At 49.6% G+C, this 18,685-nt stretch overlaps 1 protein-coding gene across 5 annotated transcripts in view; it reads left to right on the top strand.

Annotated features, from left to right (window-relative positions):
- The window catches only part of RNF144A (ring finger protein 144A), a 127,091-nt gene that overhangs the window by 98,386 nt on the left and 10,020 nt on the right, over nt 1-18,685 (top strand). For all 5 annotated transcript variants that reach the window (XM_024242356.3, XM_054548424.2, XM_024242358.3 and 2 more), the window contains 3 exons: nt 3,721-3,928; nt 7,597-7,744; nt 13,322-13,411. In XM_024242356.3, the coding sequence (XP_024098124.2) occupies nt 3,721-3,928; nt 7,597-7,744; nt 13,322-13,411 (446 nt within the window). The remainder of the gene's footprint in view (nt 1-3,720; nt 3,929-7,596; nt 7,745-13,321; nt 13,412-18,685) is intronic.

Raw genomic sequence — 18,685 nt, 5'->3', positions numbered from 1 at the left:
TAGTTATGGATTATAGACAGCACCTTGAAAGAGTTTGGAGACAAGATCAGAAAGCAAATTTTGACTTTCTCTATGGCTCTAAAATCTAGTCAAGTAGAGGACGCCCTGGAAGAAAACTGAGACAGTTCAATGATTTTCTGAAAACATTGAGTTACCAGAAATTTCTATGGTTAGGTCATGTTGCGCACACTGTCTGCACTTAGTCTTAGAATGTCTCCTCTGATATAACAGCCTCGGTTTTAGCATCAGTGTCTCCCCTTCTGGAGCTCTGGGGCAAGCAGGAAGCCAGGGAAGGGGGCCAGGAAGCTGAGTTTTCATTCTGAACACCTCCTCACAACTGGCTCACTCCAGAGTCTGGGTAGGGACAGATTCTTGAGCGAGGGGGTGTGGATGCCTCTTGCTGCGTGGACCCCTCTCTCCATGCTACACTCGACGCCCGTGCGCACCCCTCTGAGACCCAGCGGTACTGTGCTAAGGGCGTTCCTGCGCACCTGCCTCTATCTGGAGGCTCAGCCCTCCCAGAGACAGGACTGTGGGTCCTCATGCCTTCGTCCCATGCCAGCCCAGTGCCTGGTCAAGTGAATGCTGACGTCAAATCTCAACCGTGTATTGTTTTTTTTTTTAAAGAAAGTAAAGCTCAGAGAGATTAAATAATACGATGGGTTATCCACCTGTAATGAGGCCTGACTAGACCCGACTCCTGAAAATGTTGCCATGTCACAGCAGGATCAAACCTACCATCCCAGCCCTGCACCAGGCACCAGCCCAGCCAGGCTGGGTAGTAAGTGCAGGGATGAGAGGGGATGCTGGGTGCATCGTTCTCTGTCATGTACTTCTGAAAGGAAACTGTTTTGAAAGGAAACTGTTTTAAAAGGAAAGCCACCTTTTTAAAAAGTCTTATGCATTTTTAAGCAGGGGGTTCTTAGAGACCTGCTTCATTAATCTGCCATGAATACACCTCTGGGAGAGAAGAGTTAACATGAGTTTCCTCTAGTGTGCCAAAAAGTATATTATTTGCTTTGTTTGAAAATATGTCTCATACACACATGTATGTAGATTGGGGAGGATAGTGCAGAATGTTAATAGACATCTACGCCTGAGCCTGGGGCCACGTTCGCGGGGTGTGACCTGCCTGGCAGTACAGGAAGGACGTTTGCAGTCGGCAGTCTGAGTGGCCGTTTGTCCCTGACCTTTTCCATAGGGAATCTCTCCACGTGAGGACAGGCAGTGCCGTGTCACAGCTATGTGAGGACAAAACTAATAAGATTTAAATCGTTCCTATGGAAACCTTAGTCAGGTCTCCCCTGCGTGCTATCCCGGGGGGCCTTTCGCGATGATGACAATCACGTGCATGAAGACCGAGACCCAGCTTTGGGATGTCTGCTCCTTGCTGATGTCAGAAGCTCCTCACTGCACAGGAGGGGTGGGGACAGCAGTGGGATGGAAAGGTCCCTAGCAGGCAACACTGCCCTTCTGGGTCTAGCCCCAGAGCTATACCGGGAGGAGAGCAAAGAGCGGGCGAGGATTTCTCTTCCCACGCCGCGTGTTGTTTAGTGCACAGAGCACTTGCACCCTCCCGCAGGGCTGGGCAGACACGGGCCTCCTATCTCATCAGGGACAAAGCTGGGCTCACCCCACAGCACTCACAGACGGCAGGCAGAGAGTTGTTGGAGGCATCGCGGGGACGGGATGGGAGCATGACCCAGGCCAGCTGCCTTCAGCCTTTGGCGTTTCCTCCTCACTGCTCAGTGTGGTGCTCAGTGCCCCAGGCCGGCGTGTGCACCCCCTCCTTGCTTTGCTGTGACTGTCAGCTCAGGGGAGCCCCAGGCATCTGCCCCCACACATGTGACCCACAGACAACAACTGCGTTTTCTCAAAAAACCATCTTGTCAGACCTGACAGCTAGGAACGTTCTTAGAAAAGCAAACACGGAAACTATCAACAAGTAAGAGAAGAGCTAATTTTGTCCATTCATTCAGTATGAGGAGCATCCTGGGGATTTTAGATTATTATAATGAAGATAATTAGAGTAGAGCACCTGTTCCTGACCTCCAGCGTTCCTTGTTATTATCAAGTTCTTCTTAATCTTCTACCACCCCTAACATTCTGACAGTTTTGTGCTGTTGATTAATTCATGCTTAAAAAAAAAGGCAGAGGGCAGCCAGATGAGATCAAGGGTCAGCCAGCCATGGCTAGTGGGCCAAATCCAGTCCTGCCGGTGGCCTGCTGCTGTCAAGTTTTGCTAGAACATTCATTTCCAGGTCTCTGTGTCTGCTTTTATGCAACAGCAAAGCCCAGTAGTTGCGACAGAAACCCAGAAACAACATGGTCCTCAGACTTAGATGATGACTATCCGACCCTCTGCAGAGGAAGTTTGCCAGCCCCTGGATTAGATGACTAGATCATTTCAAAGCTAGACCCTACACAAGATGGTTTCTAGAGAGCTGAATCTGGCTTCCCCACATATTTGGGGAACATGGTAAACACACAGAGCCTTACACATACTTATGTGTGTGCACCGTCAGGACACCCAGCAGGTGATTTGTCATTAACTTGCTGCTGGTCCCGTGGCAATGCATGTAGGTGAAGTCCCGGTCCACGTGCGGCGCCAGCCTGTTGTGGATTCCAGTGAGTAGGAATCCCATGTGTGACGCAGGTGAGCGGGAGCTGCCTGGCTGCTAGTCATAGGGCCCAGACATTTGCAAGGACTTGTCATCGCCTTTCAAGTCATCTCTGAAACTCAGTTGTCCCGACTACTTCCCAAGAAGAGCCCCGCTGAAAACTTAGAAACCAGTGGCCTACCAGAATGCATTTGGAAATAGCCCACATTGCACTGGCCTCAGAGAGCTTTCTGGCAGAGCCTTGCTGCTCCCTGGGGTGGCCCCTCATCGAGAATTCGTCATCATGCTGGACAAGAGGGAAGATGAAATGAACAACCAGTCTCCCTACAAAGGGCAGCCAATAATTTAAAGAAATGCAGTTTTTGGACAAGGATGTGAAGAAATAGATGTGTCAAGGTGTCCTGTTTTTAGAAATAAACTTCGTGGCTAATTCCATTAAATTAGACTTCTTAGAAATGTGTGCTGTGATTCAGAGAGAAAATCTGGCCCTTGAAGGGTTGGTTTCACTCCGTAGTTAACTCATGGCTTGGATTTGAGAAGGGGAGGCCATCTTAGGCAGGTGAACCATTTGGTTAGAAGAATAATCCAGCCATCTCCCTTCCCTCTTCCTTTCCATCATCTAACAGCATTTTCCTGGTGCTGGCTGTGTGCCCAACACAGGGCCATCAGGGGCCCAACTTCAGAAAGCTGTCCTCTAGGGGAGGCAGATGAGCTAGCACCATGTGCGTAGCTCAGAGAAACCCGACAGGCAGGTGGGCCAAGCTTTCCAGAATGTGGAGGCCTTTGAGCTGTGAGCTGAGTCTCAGAGGCAAGCAGGGCTGACCCAGAGCTCTAAGGGCATTCCAGGGGCAGGAGCAGCATTCCTGAGGGACGCCTGGGTGTCTGGAGGTCTGTTGCATGAAGGGAGAAGTTGGGAAGAGCTACAGCGGAGGTGGAGGTGGAAGGGCGGCTTGGGCGGTGCTTTGGTTGGGGCTGGTGGTGCTGGCTGTATTACCTGGACATGTTCCTCCCTGTCTGTGCACTGAGGGGCTCCTTCCTCTGAAGCCCGCATGACCCTCTGGCTTAAGTTTGATTTGTCCATTTTGTCTCACTGTACCAGAGGTGCTGTTTGATCCCTGTCGGACTTGGTGCCCGGCGTCCACCTGCCAGGCTGTGTGTCAGCTCCAGGACGTGGGGCTGCAGACCCCCCAGCCAGTGCAGTGCAAAGCTTGCCATATGGAATTCTGCTCCACCTGCAAAGCCAGCTGGCACCCTGGCCAGGGCTGCCCGGAGACCATGCCGATCACCTTCCTGCCCGGGGAGACCAGGTACCCTTTGCACACAAGCTGCCACCACAGGCGTGGGCTGTGGGCCAGGAGAAGCAGGCGTGCTTTCTTCCTAAAAGTGCTGTTACGGTGTAAGTGGCTGTGGCTCAGTCAACCCTAACACACACTGTCCCTCTTGAGCCTCACTCAAGCTTGTCATTATTTGTATGCCTATTTATTTTTGAGAACTGACTATGAACCAGGCACTGTGCGAGGCCCTGGAAATAGAAAGGTGTGTGAGAACCACACTTAACACGGCTTGGCTGGAATGACAAATGCATGCGTGGTTTGTTATTTTTCAGGGCTGCAAGTCCTGCAGTACCTGAAGTTTCTGCAAGACTTCACTGTGTTGAAGGTGATCTGAAATGGGGGTACAGGAACAAGAACAGGAGTAGGGTGCACTAGTCATAAATACTGTCTGGAGGGGGATGGGGAGACACCCCCTGGTGGCGGCCTCCCCTGCAGCCATAGTCGGGCTGTTTGCCCAGGAGAATGCTGCCGCCCCGTGCTCTGTACTTTGATATGTCGTAGGTTGATGCGTAGGAAATTGATCATATCCAGGTCTTTTTGTCCTACAAAATCTGCAAGGTCACTTGGTTCTGCTGGACACTTGCCCCTGTTCCTGTTGAGTCCAGGATCCTCATGGAGGAGCTGCCACTCTGCCCACCACCCTCCCCAGGGTGAGCTCACCAGCTGCTCCCTGTGCGCCCCTCTTCCTGTTCCACTGTCCCCAGCTCCCGTTCCTTTCCATGTGACCCCTGTGCCCTGTTCTAGCCCCAGACCCTCTCAGGGTCCCTGCCACACATCCCTGGTCTCCTTCCGGGCAAACCTCTTTTCCTGTGTCTGGAGCGCCCTGCTCCACCCTCCTGCTTTGCCTGGGGGCTCCTGCCACACTTCAGGTGGGGATCACATCCCTTTGTCAAGCTTCCCGGTTCCCAGGACAGGGTTGGGGCCTCCACCCTCTGTGTTCCCCCTGAGATTGTCTGCATTGATTACAACCCTGGACGTATTGGATTTGAGTTCTTCCGTTGACAAGGCCGATTCTGCCATCACGGTGAGCTCCTGACACAGGGCCTCTGCCTTTCTGAGCAGCCTACATCAGGCAGGCAGCTGCAAGCACAAACCACTTGTACTTACACTTCACTTGTACTTGGCATCTTAGAGGCTTCAAAACTTTAGATGGAGGCTGGTGAGTGTTTGGAGGCTGATGACTTAGTTTTCTTTATCTGTGACATTCTAGTCTCATTTAAATTATTCTCCAAAGACAATCTAAATAAAAATTCAGAAATCTCATTTTGTGGAAATTTTTAAATCAGAAGATGTCACATAAAAACTGGAATTTCCGGCTTCTCTGGGAAATCCGAATCCTGAGCCATTCCAAGGCTGCCTCCCCGTGCTGGCAGCCAGTGCAGCAGAGCAGGAGCCCTTGCTGGGGGCGCCTCCTGGGCCAAAGCCCCACAGTCCTCACCACTCCTTCTTGTCCCCTGGAACTGAGGCTGCCTGTCGGCGGCCATTTATAACTGAGAAGACACTCAGCTATTTTTTGTATTGGAGGGTTTTTTTTGGTTAAATCTTCCCCTCAACCATGTTTTTATCCAGCCCCTGACCACTTCACTCATTAACATCACCTGTCCACCCCTTCAAGGTGCTGGGCCACATGTAGATTGTGATTAAACTGTCCAAAGTCTTGTCTGCTTTTATAATTTGAGTTTACAGTAAATGTTATTAGTAATAATTTTAAATCCGATTCAGATACTAAGAAATATTTGAAAACCATTGTCTATTCCATGCAAAATTTTATGCGTAGCACAGTACACCAGAACTTGCATATTTTAACTGTTTTCATTTTGAAATGTCTCCCCAGGAGACACTGTACACGCTGTTCCTGCTGTTTCTTTCAAAATCAGCTTGTGAGTCACATGAGAAAATTGGTTTCTTAGCTTTAAGGTCACACCTGGCTTTCAAACCAAAACAATGTTATCTAACCTGAAAACCAACCTTGATCACCAGATTCAGTGTCTCATGACTTCCAGCTTTTTGCAAAATCAAAGTCATTCTCAGAAGGAGGCCAGGGCTAAGGTTTGCTGGGAGCTGGCTCTGTGCTGGATCTCTCTGGAGACATTTGCACATATGCTATCTCATTTGCTCCTTACAACAACCTTAGTTCATTCTTTATCACGTTCTGCGTGACCAATTTGGTCTGCAGTTTGCTTTTAAATTGGAAGCATTTGAGCTAGTGACAGTTGTGTTATCTTTCAGTAACAGTTATTAATAATAACTACTGTTTATCGAGTGCCTGGTACTTACGTGCTAGCTTCTGTGCTTAACATGTGCAACCTCTGTAATCCTCACAACAGTCTGTAGAGATCAATGCTATTAGCCTTATTCATCTGTTTTGCAGATGAGACATAACACATAAATCGCACAGCTAGGATCTGTCTGTCTCAAGACTCTGTGCTCCTAATTAGGAGGACATACTGCTTCTCTCATTATTTCTTACTCTGTTGCCTTCTACTAATGGACCAAACAGTCACGTTCAGTTGGAATGTGCACCCCAAGTGGAGGATTGTTCACTGCCAGTCATCAGACAGCTCATACTAAAGTGAAACTACATTTAATGCTCATATTGACTAGAAGCCTGTGAGAGATCCTTCAGCCAGAATGCACTCAAAATGCCAGAATTTGCTCAACTGCAGTGAATATATACCCATAAATATGTTAAATTCTGAAAAAGCTGCTCCAAGAAGGAGGGATGCATTTTCTCTTGCTGATGTTTGTTTGATTTAGTGAGTTCAAACAGTATAGCAAATGGACCCCCATAATCAGTGATAACTCCTCTTAACAGTTTATCATTTATTCCTTCAGATACTTTTATGAATATTCTTTTTACCCATCTTTTAAAAATTAACAGCATGAGGTGAGTCATACCTAATGTCTGTGTTATCTTTCTTTAGCAACATTGGACTACTGCTACCCTTTATCAAGCACTTCATAAAAGCTGCACCCTGCACTGTGCTCTTGTCACATGGAATCTTTTCTCACGGTCACACTAATGAGAAAACTAGGGCTTGGAGGGTTGCTCCACAGCCAGTTTGTAGCAGAGCCAGCCCTGACCTCAGCTTAAAGCCCTTCTTGCTAACCCTGCAGACCTAGCCAACTTCTGAGGAAAACAATTTTGTAAGAAGAGCCAGGTGGATCTGTCCAAGTAAACAGTGTGTGTTTATGTGTGTGCATTTGCAACATTTATTTATTTTTCTTGTAACAGCAAAGTACATAAAATTTATATCAACCCTTTGGAAAGTAGACAGCTCTGTGAATAAGGACACAATATTTGACCTTAACACTATTATTCGGATACCTCCGTTATAATAAGCCTTTCGCTGTATTTTCTTTTGTTTGTATACATATATCTCTAAATTTAGATATGTGTTGATGTTGCTGTAATTTTTTAAAAATTTTTCCTAACTCAAAGTGGCTGATTCACAGTGTTTTGGTTAATTTTTTTTTCTGGAGTTTCTGTTTCTTTGCTTTTTGGTTTTTGTTTTGTTTTTTCATTTAATACCAAGAAAACTCAGTCTGTGAAGTGGAGCCGATGCTTCCAGCATAGCCAGTGCTCCTGGGTCTCCCGTGGGATCCATTTGTGCAGAGTCCTCACGGCGTTTCTCCCACAGTGCTGCTTTCAAAATGGAAGAGGACGACGCGCCCATCAAGCGCTGCCCCAAGTGCAAAGTCTACATCGAGCGAGACGAAGGCTGCGCGCAGATGATGTGCAAGAACTGCAAGCATGCCTTCTGCTGGTACTGCCTGGAGTCTCTGGACGTGAGTAGGGCCTTCAGCTTCACCCTGTGGCATTTAGCTTTGAGGTTTAGATTTGGAATGAGAAAAACAGAGCAGCTATTTCCTAAAGAGCTTGGTGCTTACTCCTGTGTAACAGTGAAGGAACACTGTTTGGTGTTTCTCCTGGGTTTGTGAAAACGTTCTCATGAGCGCCATGGGGACAGAAGCCTTTGTGACTCGTATAGTTCTGGGACCTAAACACTTCATGCAGGTTCAGGATCCAGCCTGGGATTTAAAGGGGTTTTATCATCTTAGGTTTTGTCTAAGTGGGGACTGTCGTTGTCAGTTTGGGCTGCTGTGACATAATATCATAGATGAGGCAGGTTAAATGACAGACATTTATTCCTCATGGTTCTGGGGGCTGGAAATCCCAAAATCAGGGTACACCAGATTTGGGCTCCTGGGTTCCTGATCAGGACTCCTTCCTGGTGTTCAGGATAGTGAGGACAGACAGAAGCGGGGGCTGGGGAGCTGTTGGGCTTGGGGCCAGTTGACACTCATGTCATCTACCGGGCGGGAAAATGTGCAACCCCTTTGCTCTCTGGCAGAACGGAAGTTCTGGCCTCATATGGCAGCCTTCTCCCAAGTATGCTCTGCTTCAGTGTTGCTCAAACACACTCTACTGTGTGTGCCTGCGAGAGTCATGTCTCTGACAGGAGGGCACAACCTCCCAGGCCCACGCTTTTCTGGAGCTTTGAGGCCTGATGCACAGGTTGCTGCTATTTAGCTTCTCATTCTCCTTCCTTGCCCATATTAGGGCGTGGGCATCTTGCCAAAACGATGAAGCTATGATTTTAGTTTTAGAATAATTTATTGGTACATACTTTTTTAAGAACTATAATTAGGCCGGCCTCGGTGGCTCACGCCTATATTCCCAGCACTTTGGGAGGCTGAGGTGGTCAGATCACCTGGGGTCAGGAGTTCGAGACCAGCCTGGGCGACGTGGTGAAACCCTGTCTCTACTAAAAATACAAATTATCCAGTCATGGTGGCATGTACCTGTAGTCCCAGCTACATGGGAGACTGAGGCACAAGAATTGCTTGAACCTAGGAGGCGCAGGTTGCAATGAGATGAGGTAGTACTACTGCACTCCAGCCTGGGCAACAGAGTGAGACTTCATCTCAAAGAATAAAAATAAATAAATAAATAAAACTATAATTAAATAGCGTCCTACTTATCTGTTGAAACCATTGTAGCTAGGACAGTCCAAGCAAATCAAGTTGTGTCTCATGAAGGGATATACGTATGTCTGTTCTGCATAGCAAGGATGAATGTATCCAGTCCATCCAATAATAGTATTAAGCCATTCAGGTCTCATTCAAATAAAGCGGGGGGCGGGGCGGACAGTCAGAGCAAGTCCATGCTTCCCGTGTTAGCAGTTCATCTGTCCAGAGACTGTTCTTTCTTATCAGTGTTTCTGGGCAAGCGTTCATACCATGGGGCTATCTCAGAGCAGTTCAGCTTGGCACACAGTGGCTGAGATGGGTCACCTCAGGCCTCCAAAGTGAAGAAGTGGTTTGACCAATGGGCAAAGTGGAATGAAGCATAGGCTGAGAGATTTGTCTAGAAGAAAATGAGTGTCTCTTTGAGATGGAATGTTACATATGCTAACAGGTCTGTAATATAAAGGCTACCTTAAAAAATTAGATTGCTTCTTTTGGGATTGTTCCTTTGAAAGGCCTGTTGTCTCTTCATGAACTTTAAATTACTAAATTCATAGTAGAACCTGATGCGGCTGACCACATCTGGGTAAAATCTCACCATCTTCTATCCTGAGGCTTCATTTTTACTTCCTAGGCAAGCTTAATGAATCAGTGTGGCAAGATGAATTTTCTTTAGCTCAAGTCCCCAAGGGGATTTGTGGAGTGGCATCTGAAGCCTTACCAAGTTTTTTAGGGCCTTCAAAGTCTGATTTATTTATTTATTTTTGTATTTTACTGTATTCCAGTTTTGTTTTTTTTTTTAAACTGATCATTGAGTTATGTTATAATATCTAATATCTGGCCTGCAATTTATTACTATTTGTAACTTTCCGTAAAGAAGGAAGAAAGTGAAAAGTCAGTTTTCCTACACCTTGTCACAGAGCCCCGTGCGGATCATTTGGGGGCTGCATTAGAAACGGACTGACAGAAGTTTGGTTTCCCCAGGCTGCTTGGACCAAGTGACAGGGACTAGGAGGGAAGCTGCTGTTTTTTTCCTTCCAGCACAGAAGTGTGTCCTCTCTGCTCTAGTCCCTGAGGAAGGCCCTCCATGTCCAGCTCCACCCTAAAGCAGGTTCCCCCTCTTGCTAATGGAGAGGAACCAGGCCGCACTTTTCCTCCATCAGAGACATCATCCTCATGGCCGTGCAGAGTTTCCTATGTTTTCTTTGTACATGAAGAAAAATGACCCTGTGGCCAGAGGAAGCGGATGTGAAGGAAAGGGAGTCTACTGTTGGAGCCCTTTACCAAAGACATTAACAGTGATTTAGGACAAGCACATAAATGCATGGCCTGAATCCAGCCAAGAGCATTCAGAGGAGAGAGGAGGGCTTGCCACGGAGCTTTTCTCTCCTGTTTCCCCCAAGCGTGCTTTCTGGCATATGCAGACATCCAGGAGTTATGAATATTTCAGACCGCCTCCTCCCCATCGTGGTCCTTACTCCCTCCCCTCCCCTGCTTCCCTCTCCTCATCTGCACCTGGCCGAGCCCATCTCCCCTTGAATCCTCACTGCTTCTCAGCTATCAGTGCTGGCCCAACATTTGCTTTTACTGTGAAAAGGGACATGTGCAGTTTCTTTCTTTTATGTATTTTTTGGCAGTAGATAGTTAATGTTTATTGAGGTAATTGTTCCAGATCAGCATTATACAATTTGCTCTGGATACCTGCTTCCCTTAACACACACAGTATTTCTGTGAGTTGGAATGAGGAAAGCCAGAGAGGTTTATCTTTCTCAAACTGGTGAGGAAGGGAATCGGCCATCTGTCCCTGATCTTTCAAACTCTAAAAACCACATCTTTGTGTTAGATCAGGCTATGTCAAGGCAGAGTTCGAGTGACATTTTAAAGCTGAAGGTGCTAGAATTGCCCTGGGGCATTTGCTCTTTCACCAACCCTCTCCCTGATTGCAGCTTCCGGGAGCATGCACCATTGTTTCATCCCACCTCAGAGTTTAATAGAACTTCTCTGAACAATAGGAGGAAAGTATTCCTTGTCACAGAAATAGATCCGCGTTCCTGCAGCTCCTGGGATTGTTATGCCTCAGGGCTTCATCAATAAACTAAAAATCACAAGTCAATCGTTTCTATATTGTGAAACCATATTTGAGTGCTTTTATCAGGGGATAAGAAAAGTGCTTTTTAAATAAACATTCATTTTGTTCATGAAATCTGGCTGTGTGTCAGCAACTCCGCTCCGTTGGACCCCATGCGGGTCTGGTGAGATGAGGGTGGGGGGGCAGGGTGGGGGGTGAAGTTCTTGACCTTGAGGAGCTTGTCATCTCCCTGGCGAGCCCCATAAGGCATGATCCGGACACATTGCTATGAAGGAGGCTGCGTGGCTAAGGGTGTAAAGTCCCTGGCGGCCCCAAGGAGGAGTCAGGAGGTTACTGGGTCTGGGGGCCTGGGGATAGCTGAGGACTTGAAGGCTGAGTGAGTTTGTTCACCAGAGAGGACAGAATGTGCAGAGCCAGGTTACTACCAAAGACCTGGGCATGATGAAGGAGGCTGTGAACTCATATGTGGCCTGGCCAGAGATGCTGGAAAGATAAGATGAGGCCCAGACGACAGCCCCTGTGTACCAAGATCAGGGGCCTGGCCCCCAGCAGAGGTCTGTGCTTCCCAAGGATAGGATGGATCAGAATCATTTAGGGAGCCTGAGGACTGGGCCCTGCCTCAGACCTCAGAGTCAGTATCTTCAGCTTCCAAAAGCTGTCCAGGTGACTCGGATGTGCAGCCAGGCTTGTCCATGTCTGCTCACAGAGATCAGTAACCACTTCTCAACTGAGTAGTACACAGGATTTGGTTTGCATTTCAGAGAAGAAATTCAAAAACGTTTAAAGAGCCTGCAGCACAAGACATTGTGAGAGGCAGTCTGGAAAATGGAGAATGAGCTCATCTCAGTGGTGTGTAAATTAATATTAGTGCAAAGGAAATTTTGGTTAAGAGGTCAAGGAGGAGAGAGCTCACAGTGATGGAAGTGGACAGAAATAGCTTTGTAGAAGAGAAAGGTGTGGCCAGAAGTGGCTTTGTGTTTGCCTGCTCCTCCCCTTCCTCTCACAGATGGGGCATCTAGGCACAGAAGCGAGGCGGACAGTGGTAGCTGGGACCCCAGCCCCCAGCCAAAGCCTCTTGCTACTGCACCTGTAACAGCCAGGATTTGATGGCCCTCCATTCACTGTGCATTCAGACACCAGGAGGCTTGACCCCAAAAATCAGCAAACTCAAGGCTGGTGTCCTCCCCACAAGGAGAGGAAGGCCGGCTGCAGCCCCCAAACTGTCTTACCAGAGTTGATTGAAAGGAGCAGAAGGCCGTGACCCCTGTCCTGCTCCTCCTGGTTTTCCGAAGAGTGACTTCCTGTTTCCTCAGGCTCATTGGGCCCTGTGTTTATTTGTTCTTTTCTGAAAAAGCAGCTGTCTGTTTACAGCCTCCCTTAAATGAATCAACAGTCTTGCCCCTCCGTAGCACCACATGCCTCATCATTTCCTTCATTGATCAGGATTGAAAACGGCGCCTCCTGGTCCTGGAGGAACAGAGGGCTCGGTATAGAAATGCCATTCCCCTCTCACCAGTGGGTAGTCGTTGAGATCTGGGTGCCAAGCGCTGAGCTGGGGAACACACTTAGAGAGACCAACATGTGTGAGGGTCCCAGCTCCAGGAGATGGAGGTGGGGTGGAGAACGCCTGGAGGGAGGCATCCACAGGTGTGCCTGGAGCGCAGAGAACTGCTGCCCATTCGGGATGGTCTGAGAAGATGCAGATAGAAAGTGCTCCCTGAGCTGGATCTTAAATCATGAGGAAAATCAAGTGGCCTGAGTGGAGAGGAAGCACTTTCTAGGTGAGAAGCCCGACCTGATGGAGAGGGATGGGCCAGCAACAAAGAAAATCATCCAATCCCGGGAATAGCCCTGTCACTGCAGCAGGAAGATGCCAGGGCAGGGGGACTCTGGTGGAATCACACCCAGCTGGGGCCAGCAGGAGCTCTTTGGAGCAGCCGTGACCTGCGTGTTCAGTAGCCCTGTGTCCCCACGAGATCCCTTCTCTCCCACAAGCTCAGAAGCCAGCTACTGTGCGGGGAGGTCCTTCTTTGGGCTGGGCCTGAAGTCTGGTCCAAAGCTCCCTCTAGAGCCCAAGGCTGTGCTGTCCAGGGCTGCTGGGTGATGAAGGGAGGCCCTGGGGAGGAGCGGCCTGGGCCTCCAGTGGCTGTGGCCAGGTGTTCCCGGGTGCGTACCTTCCCTGTGTCACCTCCCTCAGGTCTCCACTTATTGTGAGCATAGGAGAAGAAATGCATCAATGGCCGTGATACTCACCGAACTGAGCAGGAACTGCTTGTTCACGCCGTCTGTGTCTCTGCCCCTCACAGGATGATTTCCTCCTGATACACTATGATAAGGGACCCTGCCGGAACAAGCTAGGCCACTCCCGGGCATCTGTGATCTGGCATCGGACACAGGTAGGAGGTGATTCGTCTGGAAGGTTGATCTCAGAGAGAGACTCTGTGTGTGTGTGTGTGTGTGTGTGTGTGTGTGTATCTTTAGTGTTTCCAGACTTGCCTATAGGACAAAGATCTCCTGGATAGAAAGAGCTAGTAGATGTGCTTCCTACTGGTTTTTGCTGGTATAGGCTTATCCTTATGGAAGCCCTGGCCCAAAGTTGGTGTCAATGCGCATCACGTTCACTGTCTGATGGGTCTTCAGCATCAGACTTCACATCACTTGCAGGAGACTCATGGCCTTGGTCATGACCTGCTGACCGTGTTTAGGGAATCCTTGCCTAGCCGTTAACAGACAGCTTTCTCTTGAGGCCCTGAGATAAGCAAGGTAGTAACAGGAATGGATAACAAGGAAGGAGTGGAAAAATTCCGAGGTCAGTGGTCCCCAATCATTTTGGCACCAGGGACTCACTTCGTGGAAGGCAGTTTTTCCACAGACTGGGCAGGGGGATGGATTAGGGATCATTCAGCATATTGCATTGATTGTGCACTTTATTTATGTCATGATTACATTGTAATATATAGTGAAATAGTTATACAACTCACTATCACGCAGAATCAGTGGGAGCCCTGAGCTTGTTTTCCTTCAACTAGATGGTCCCATCTGAGGGTGATGGGAGACCGTGACAGATCATCAGGCATTTCGATTCTCATATAAGGAGCACGCAACCCAGATCCCTGGCAGGCGCAGTTCAGAACAGGGTTCGTGCTCCTACGAGAATCTGATGTCGCTGCTGATCTGACAGGAGGTGGGGCTCAGGTGGTAACGTGAGCAATGGGGAGCAGCTGTAAATACAGATGAAGGTTTGCTCGTTTGCTCCCCCCACCCCCACCACTCACTCCTGCTGTTCACCCTGGTTCCTAACAGGCCACAGACTGCTACCAGTCCATGGCCCAGGGATTGGGGACCCTGGCCCTAGGTAGTAATGCCTGTGCAGTCTTTGGAGTTGATAAAGGACCCTCGTGTTGGTTAATATTAACTTGTGCTTTCAACACATATTTATAGCCTACTGTGTGCTGGATACTGCTCTAGGAGCTGGAGATACAGTGGTGCATGAGACAGATATGTCCTGCGGAGCCTACGTTCTGTTCAGGGACAGAGATGATAAACCAACAAGCACACAGAACCTAATAAATCAGCTAGAGGTGATGTGATGGGGAGATGGTCAGAGATGATAGCAGGGACAGACCCTTTTAGGGCTTGACAGTCCATAGAACAACCCTGGATCTTGTGCTGGGTGAGTGGGAAGCTGCTGAGGGATTAGTGGCAGGAGGCACGTTGGCTGCTGCTCCCTGCCTGCTCCTCGAGAGGCGTGAAGGGCTCAAGTCTGTGACTTCTTCACGACATTTCTCAGGAGAGCCTCTGAGGCAGATGTGTCAGCCTCATCTAAAAGATGGAGAAACTCAGTCTCAAGGCAGTTGCCAGGACGAGGGAAAGGTCCACCCACCTACAACTGCACTTCCTGGACAATCTTAAATGCCAACCACCTGGCAAAGCGTGTGGGCGTCCACAGCAGGGGATAAGATACGCCTCCCATCAAAGAGCAGATGCTGAGCATTCTTGGCCTCCCAGGCCGTAGGTCTCTGCTGCAACTGTCAACTCCACCTGGCAGCACAGAAGCAGCCGACAGTATGTCAGTGAGTTACCTTGGCCGTGTTCCAGTGACACTGTTTACACAGGAAGGTGGAAGTGACTGTGGTGATGGTTGCATCACTCTGTGAACACACTGGGAACCGTTGAATGTGTGTACTTTATCTGAATTGCGTGGTACAGGAATTATGTCCCAATAAAGCTGTATGGATAAACAAAACAGAACAGATGATGAAGCCAGATTTGGCCCCAGGGCCATGGTGTACTGCCCTCTGGTCTAGAGAGTTGGTTTCAGCTCCTCTGACTGTTCTCGCTGCACGTGACCCGGCATGGCTTGAATCCACACCCCTTCCAGATCTTCTCTGGCTGCTGTGACAAAGCACTACAGACTGGGTGGCTCAGAACAGCAGAAACATTGGCTCAGTCCTGGAGGTCAGAATTCTGAAATCAAGGTGTCAGTAGGGCCCTGCCTGCTCTGAAACCTGCAGGAGAGTCCCTCTTAGCCTTGTCTAGCTTCTGTGGTTTGCCAGCCATCTGCGGCATCCCTGGACAGATCAATGCGTCGCTGCAATCCTCCGTCTTCCTCTGGCTGCCTCTTCCCTGTGTGTCTCCACCTCATCTTCCGTCATTGTCCAAATCCCCCCCTCTATCAGGACATCAGTGGTATGGGATTGAGGCCCACACTAATCACCTCATGGTAACTTGATTGCGTCTGCAGAGACCCTGTTTCCAAAGAAGGTCACATTCTGAGATACTAGGGGACTAGAACTTCAACATATTGTTTTGTGAGGACACGATTCAACCCATAACAACACCTACACCCCCTCCCCACACAGCATAGAAACTGCCAGGAGGCTGCATTCCTTTTCTGTACTTGGTTTTCCCTGGGCTGTAGGTAGGGGGTGACTGGGTGCTGACTCGGGGGGCCCGGCATTTGCACAGCCACCGTGTGAGTGGATGCTGTTGTGTGCACCTTGGCAGAAACTGAGTCACAGCTTGGTGAGAACTTGGAAACCATTGCCCAACTCTGGCAGTTTCCCTGTAGAGAAGGTGAGTTCCAGGTGAGAGCAGGTGCTTTCCACAGGGACCCTGGCTGGCTGTTGCTGGGTGCTAAGCCTCCCACATACTCAGGCTTACCATCCTCACATGTATTTTGCTCTGGAATCTGCGGTGTGAACAGGGCTCAGCCAAGCCAGCCCACGTGCGGCCCACATGGCGTCGGCTGGGGCAGCTTTGAAGCCGGGCAGGAGCCCCTGCAGGTCCGTGCCCCATGCTTCTGGTGCCTGATCTGGCTGCTGGCTTGGGCCTCAGCTGGGGCTGGCAGTCGGATATCCTCACACCATCGTGCCCTGGAGCTGCCAAAGGCCCAGTGCTCTGGGAACCTGGGACAGCTTGAGCATGGGTCTTGGCGGCCACATCTTCCCTGCTCCTCCAGGCTCACTCTGAACTTCTTTGGCCTGCAGCGCCCGTGCTCTCCCTGCCTCTCTCCTTTGCCCTGGTTGCTGCTGCCACCTTGGTCTTCATCACTCTCTTCCTCTACTTCTCCTGTCACTCTCTTCCTCTACTTCTCCTGTCACTCTCTTCCTCTACTTCTCCTGTCACTCTCTTCCTCTACTTCTCCTGTCACTCTCTTCCTCTACTTCTCCTGTCACTCTCTTCCTCTACTTCTCCTGTCACTCTCTTCCTCTACTTCTCCTGTCACTCTCTTCCTCTACTTCTCCTGTCACTCTCTTCCTCTACTTCTCCTGTCACTCTCTTCCTCTACTTCTCCTGTCACTCTCTTCCTCTACTTCTCCTGTCACTCTCTTCCTCTACTTCTCCTGTTCCTCTCTTCCTCTACTTCTCCTGTTCACTCTCTTCCTCTACTTCTCCTGTCACTCTCTTCCTCTACTTCTCCTGTGCCTGCCCAGCTCTGCACATCCACATTCTAACCCCCTCTGTGGCCCCATCCAGGTGTGACCTCCTCTGTGAAGCCTCTTGTCTGTGATGGTCATCCAAGAAGACAGGTGTGACCTCCTCCGTGAAGTCTCCTGTCTGTGATGGTCATCCAAGAAGATAGGTGTGACCTCCTCCGTGAAGTCTCCTGTCTGTGATGGTCATCCAAGAAGACAGGTGTGACCTGCTCCGTGAAGCCTCTTGTCTGTGATGGTCATCCAAGAAGACAGGTGTGACCTCCTCCGTGAAGCCTCTTGTCTGTGATGGTCATCCAAGAAGACAGGTGTGACCTCCTCCGTGAAGTCTCCTGTCTGTGATGGTCATCCAAGAAGACAGGTGTGACCTCCTCCGTGAAGCCTCCTGTCTGTGATGGTCATCCAAGAAGACAGGTGTGACCTCCTCCGTGAAGCCTCCTGTCTGTGATGGTCATCCAAGAAGACAGGTGTGACCTCCTCCGTGAAGCCTCCTGTCTGTGATGGTCATCCAAGAAGACAGGTGTGACCTCCTCCGTGAAGCCTCCTGTCTGTGATGGTCATCCAAGAAGACAGGTGTGACCTCCTCCGTGAAGTCTCCTGTCTGTGATGGTCATCCAAGAAGACAGGTGTGACCTCCTCCGTGAAGTCTCCTGTCTGTGATGGTCATCCAAGAAGACAGGTGTGACCTCCTCCGTGAAGTCTCTTGTCTGTGATGGTCATCCAAGAAGACAGGTGTGACCTCCTCCGTGAAGCCTCTTGTCTGTGATGGTCATCCAAGAAGACAGGTGTGACCTCCTCCGTGAAGTCTCCTGTCTGTGATGGTCATCCAAGAAGACAGGTGTGACCTCCTCTGTGAAGTCTCCTGTCTGTGATGGTCATCCAAGAAGACAGGTGTGACCTCCTCCGTGAAGCCTCCTGTCTGTGATGGTCATCCAAGAAGACAGGTGTGACCTCCTCCGTGAAGCCTCCTGTCTGTGATGGTCATCCAAGAAGACAGGTGTGACCTCCTCCGTGAAGCCTCCTGTCTGTGATGGTCATCCAAGAAGACAGGTGTGACCTCCTCCGTGAAGCCTCCTGTCTGTGATGGTCATCCAAGAAGACAGGTGTGACCTCCTCCGTGAAGTCTCCTGTCTGTGATGGTCATCCAAGAAGACAGGTGTGACCTCCTCCGTGAAGCCTCCTGTCTGTGATGGTCATCCAAGAAGACAGGTGTGACCTCCTCCGTGAAGCCTCCTGTCTGTGATGGTCATCCAAGAAGACAGGTGTGACCTCCTCCGTGAAGCCTCCTGTCTGTGATGGTCATCCAAGAAGACAGGTGTGACCTCCTCCGTGAAGTCTCCTGTCTGTGATGGTCATCCAAGAAGACAGGTGTGACCTCCTCCGTGAAGCCTCCTGTCTGTGATGGTCATCCAAGAAGACAGGTGTGACCTCCTCCGTGATGTCTCCTGTCTGTGATGGTCATCCAAGAAGACAGGTGTGACCTCCTCCGTGAAGCCTCTTGTCTGTGATGGTCATCCAAGAAGAGCCCTCCCTCCCACATGGCCCCACCCCACGCTGGTCATAGCCCAGTGCTCATCTGCATCTTATCTCTTAGGACACAGAAAAGTGCTCTTGGGAGCAGGGACCTGTTTTGCTCGTCTTTGTAGCCTCTTTGGCACTGGTCCTGTGCCTGGGACACAGTTATCTTTGGAAGTAGTGCACGGGCAAAATCGTGAATGACCCATTTGGCCGTGG

The sequence above is a fragment of the Pongo abelii genome, chromosome 12 (genome assembly GCF_028885655.2).
Source record: "Pongo abelii isolate AG06213 chromosome 12, NHGRI_mPonAbe1-v2.0_pri, whole genome shotgun sequence".
NCBI classification, from domain to species: Eukaryota; Metazoa; Chordata; class Mammalia; order Primates; family Hominidae; genus Pongo; species Pongo abelii.
This window is presented reverse-complemented; position numbering and strand designations above follow the sequence as displayed.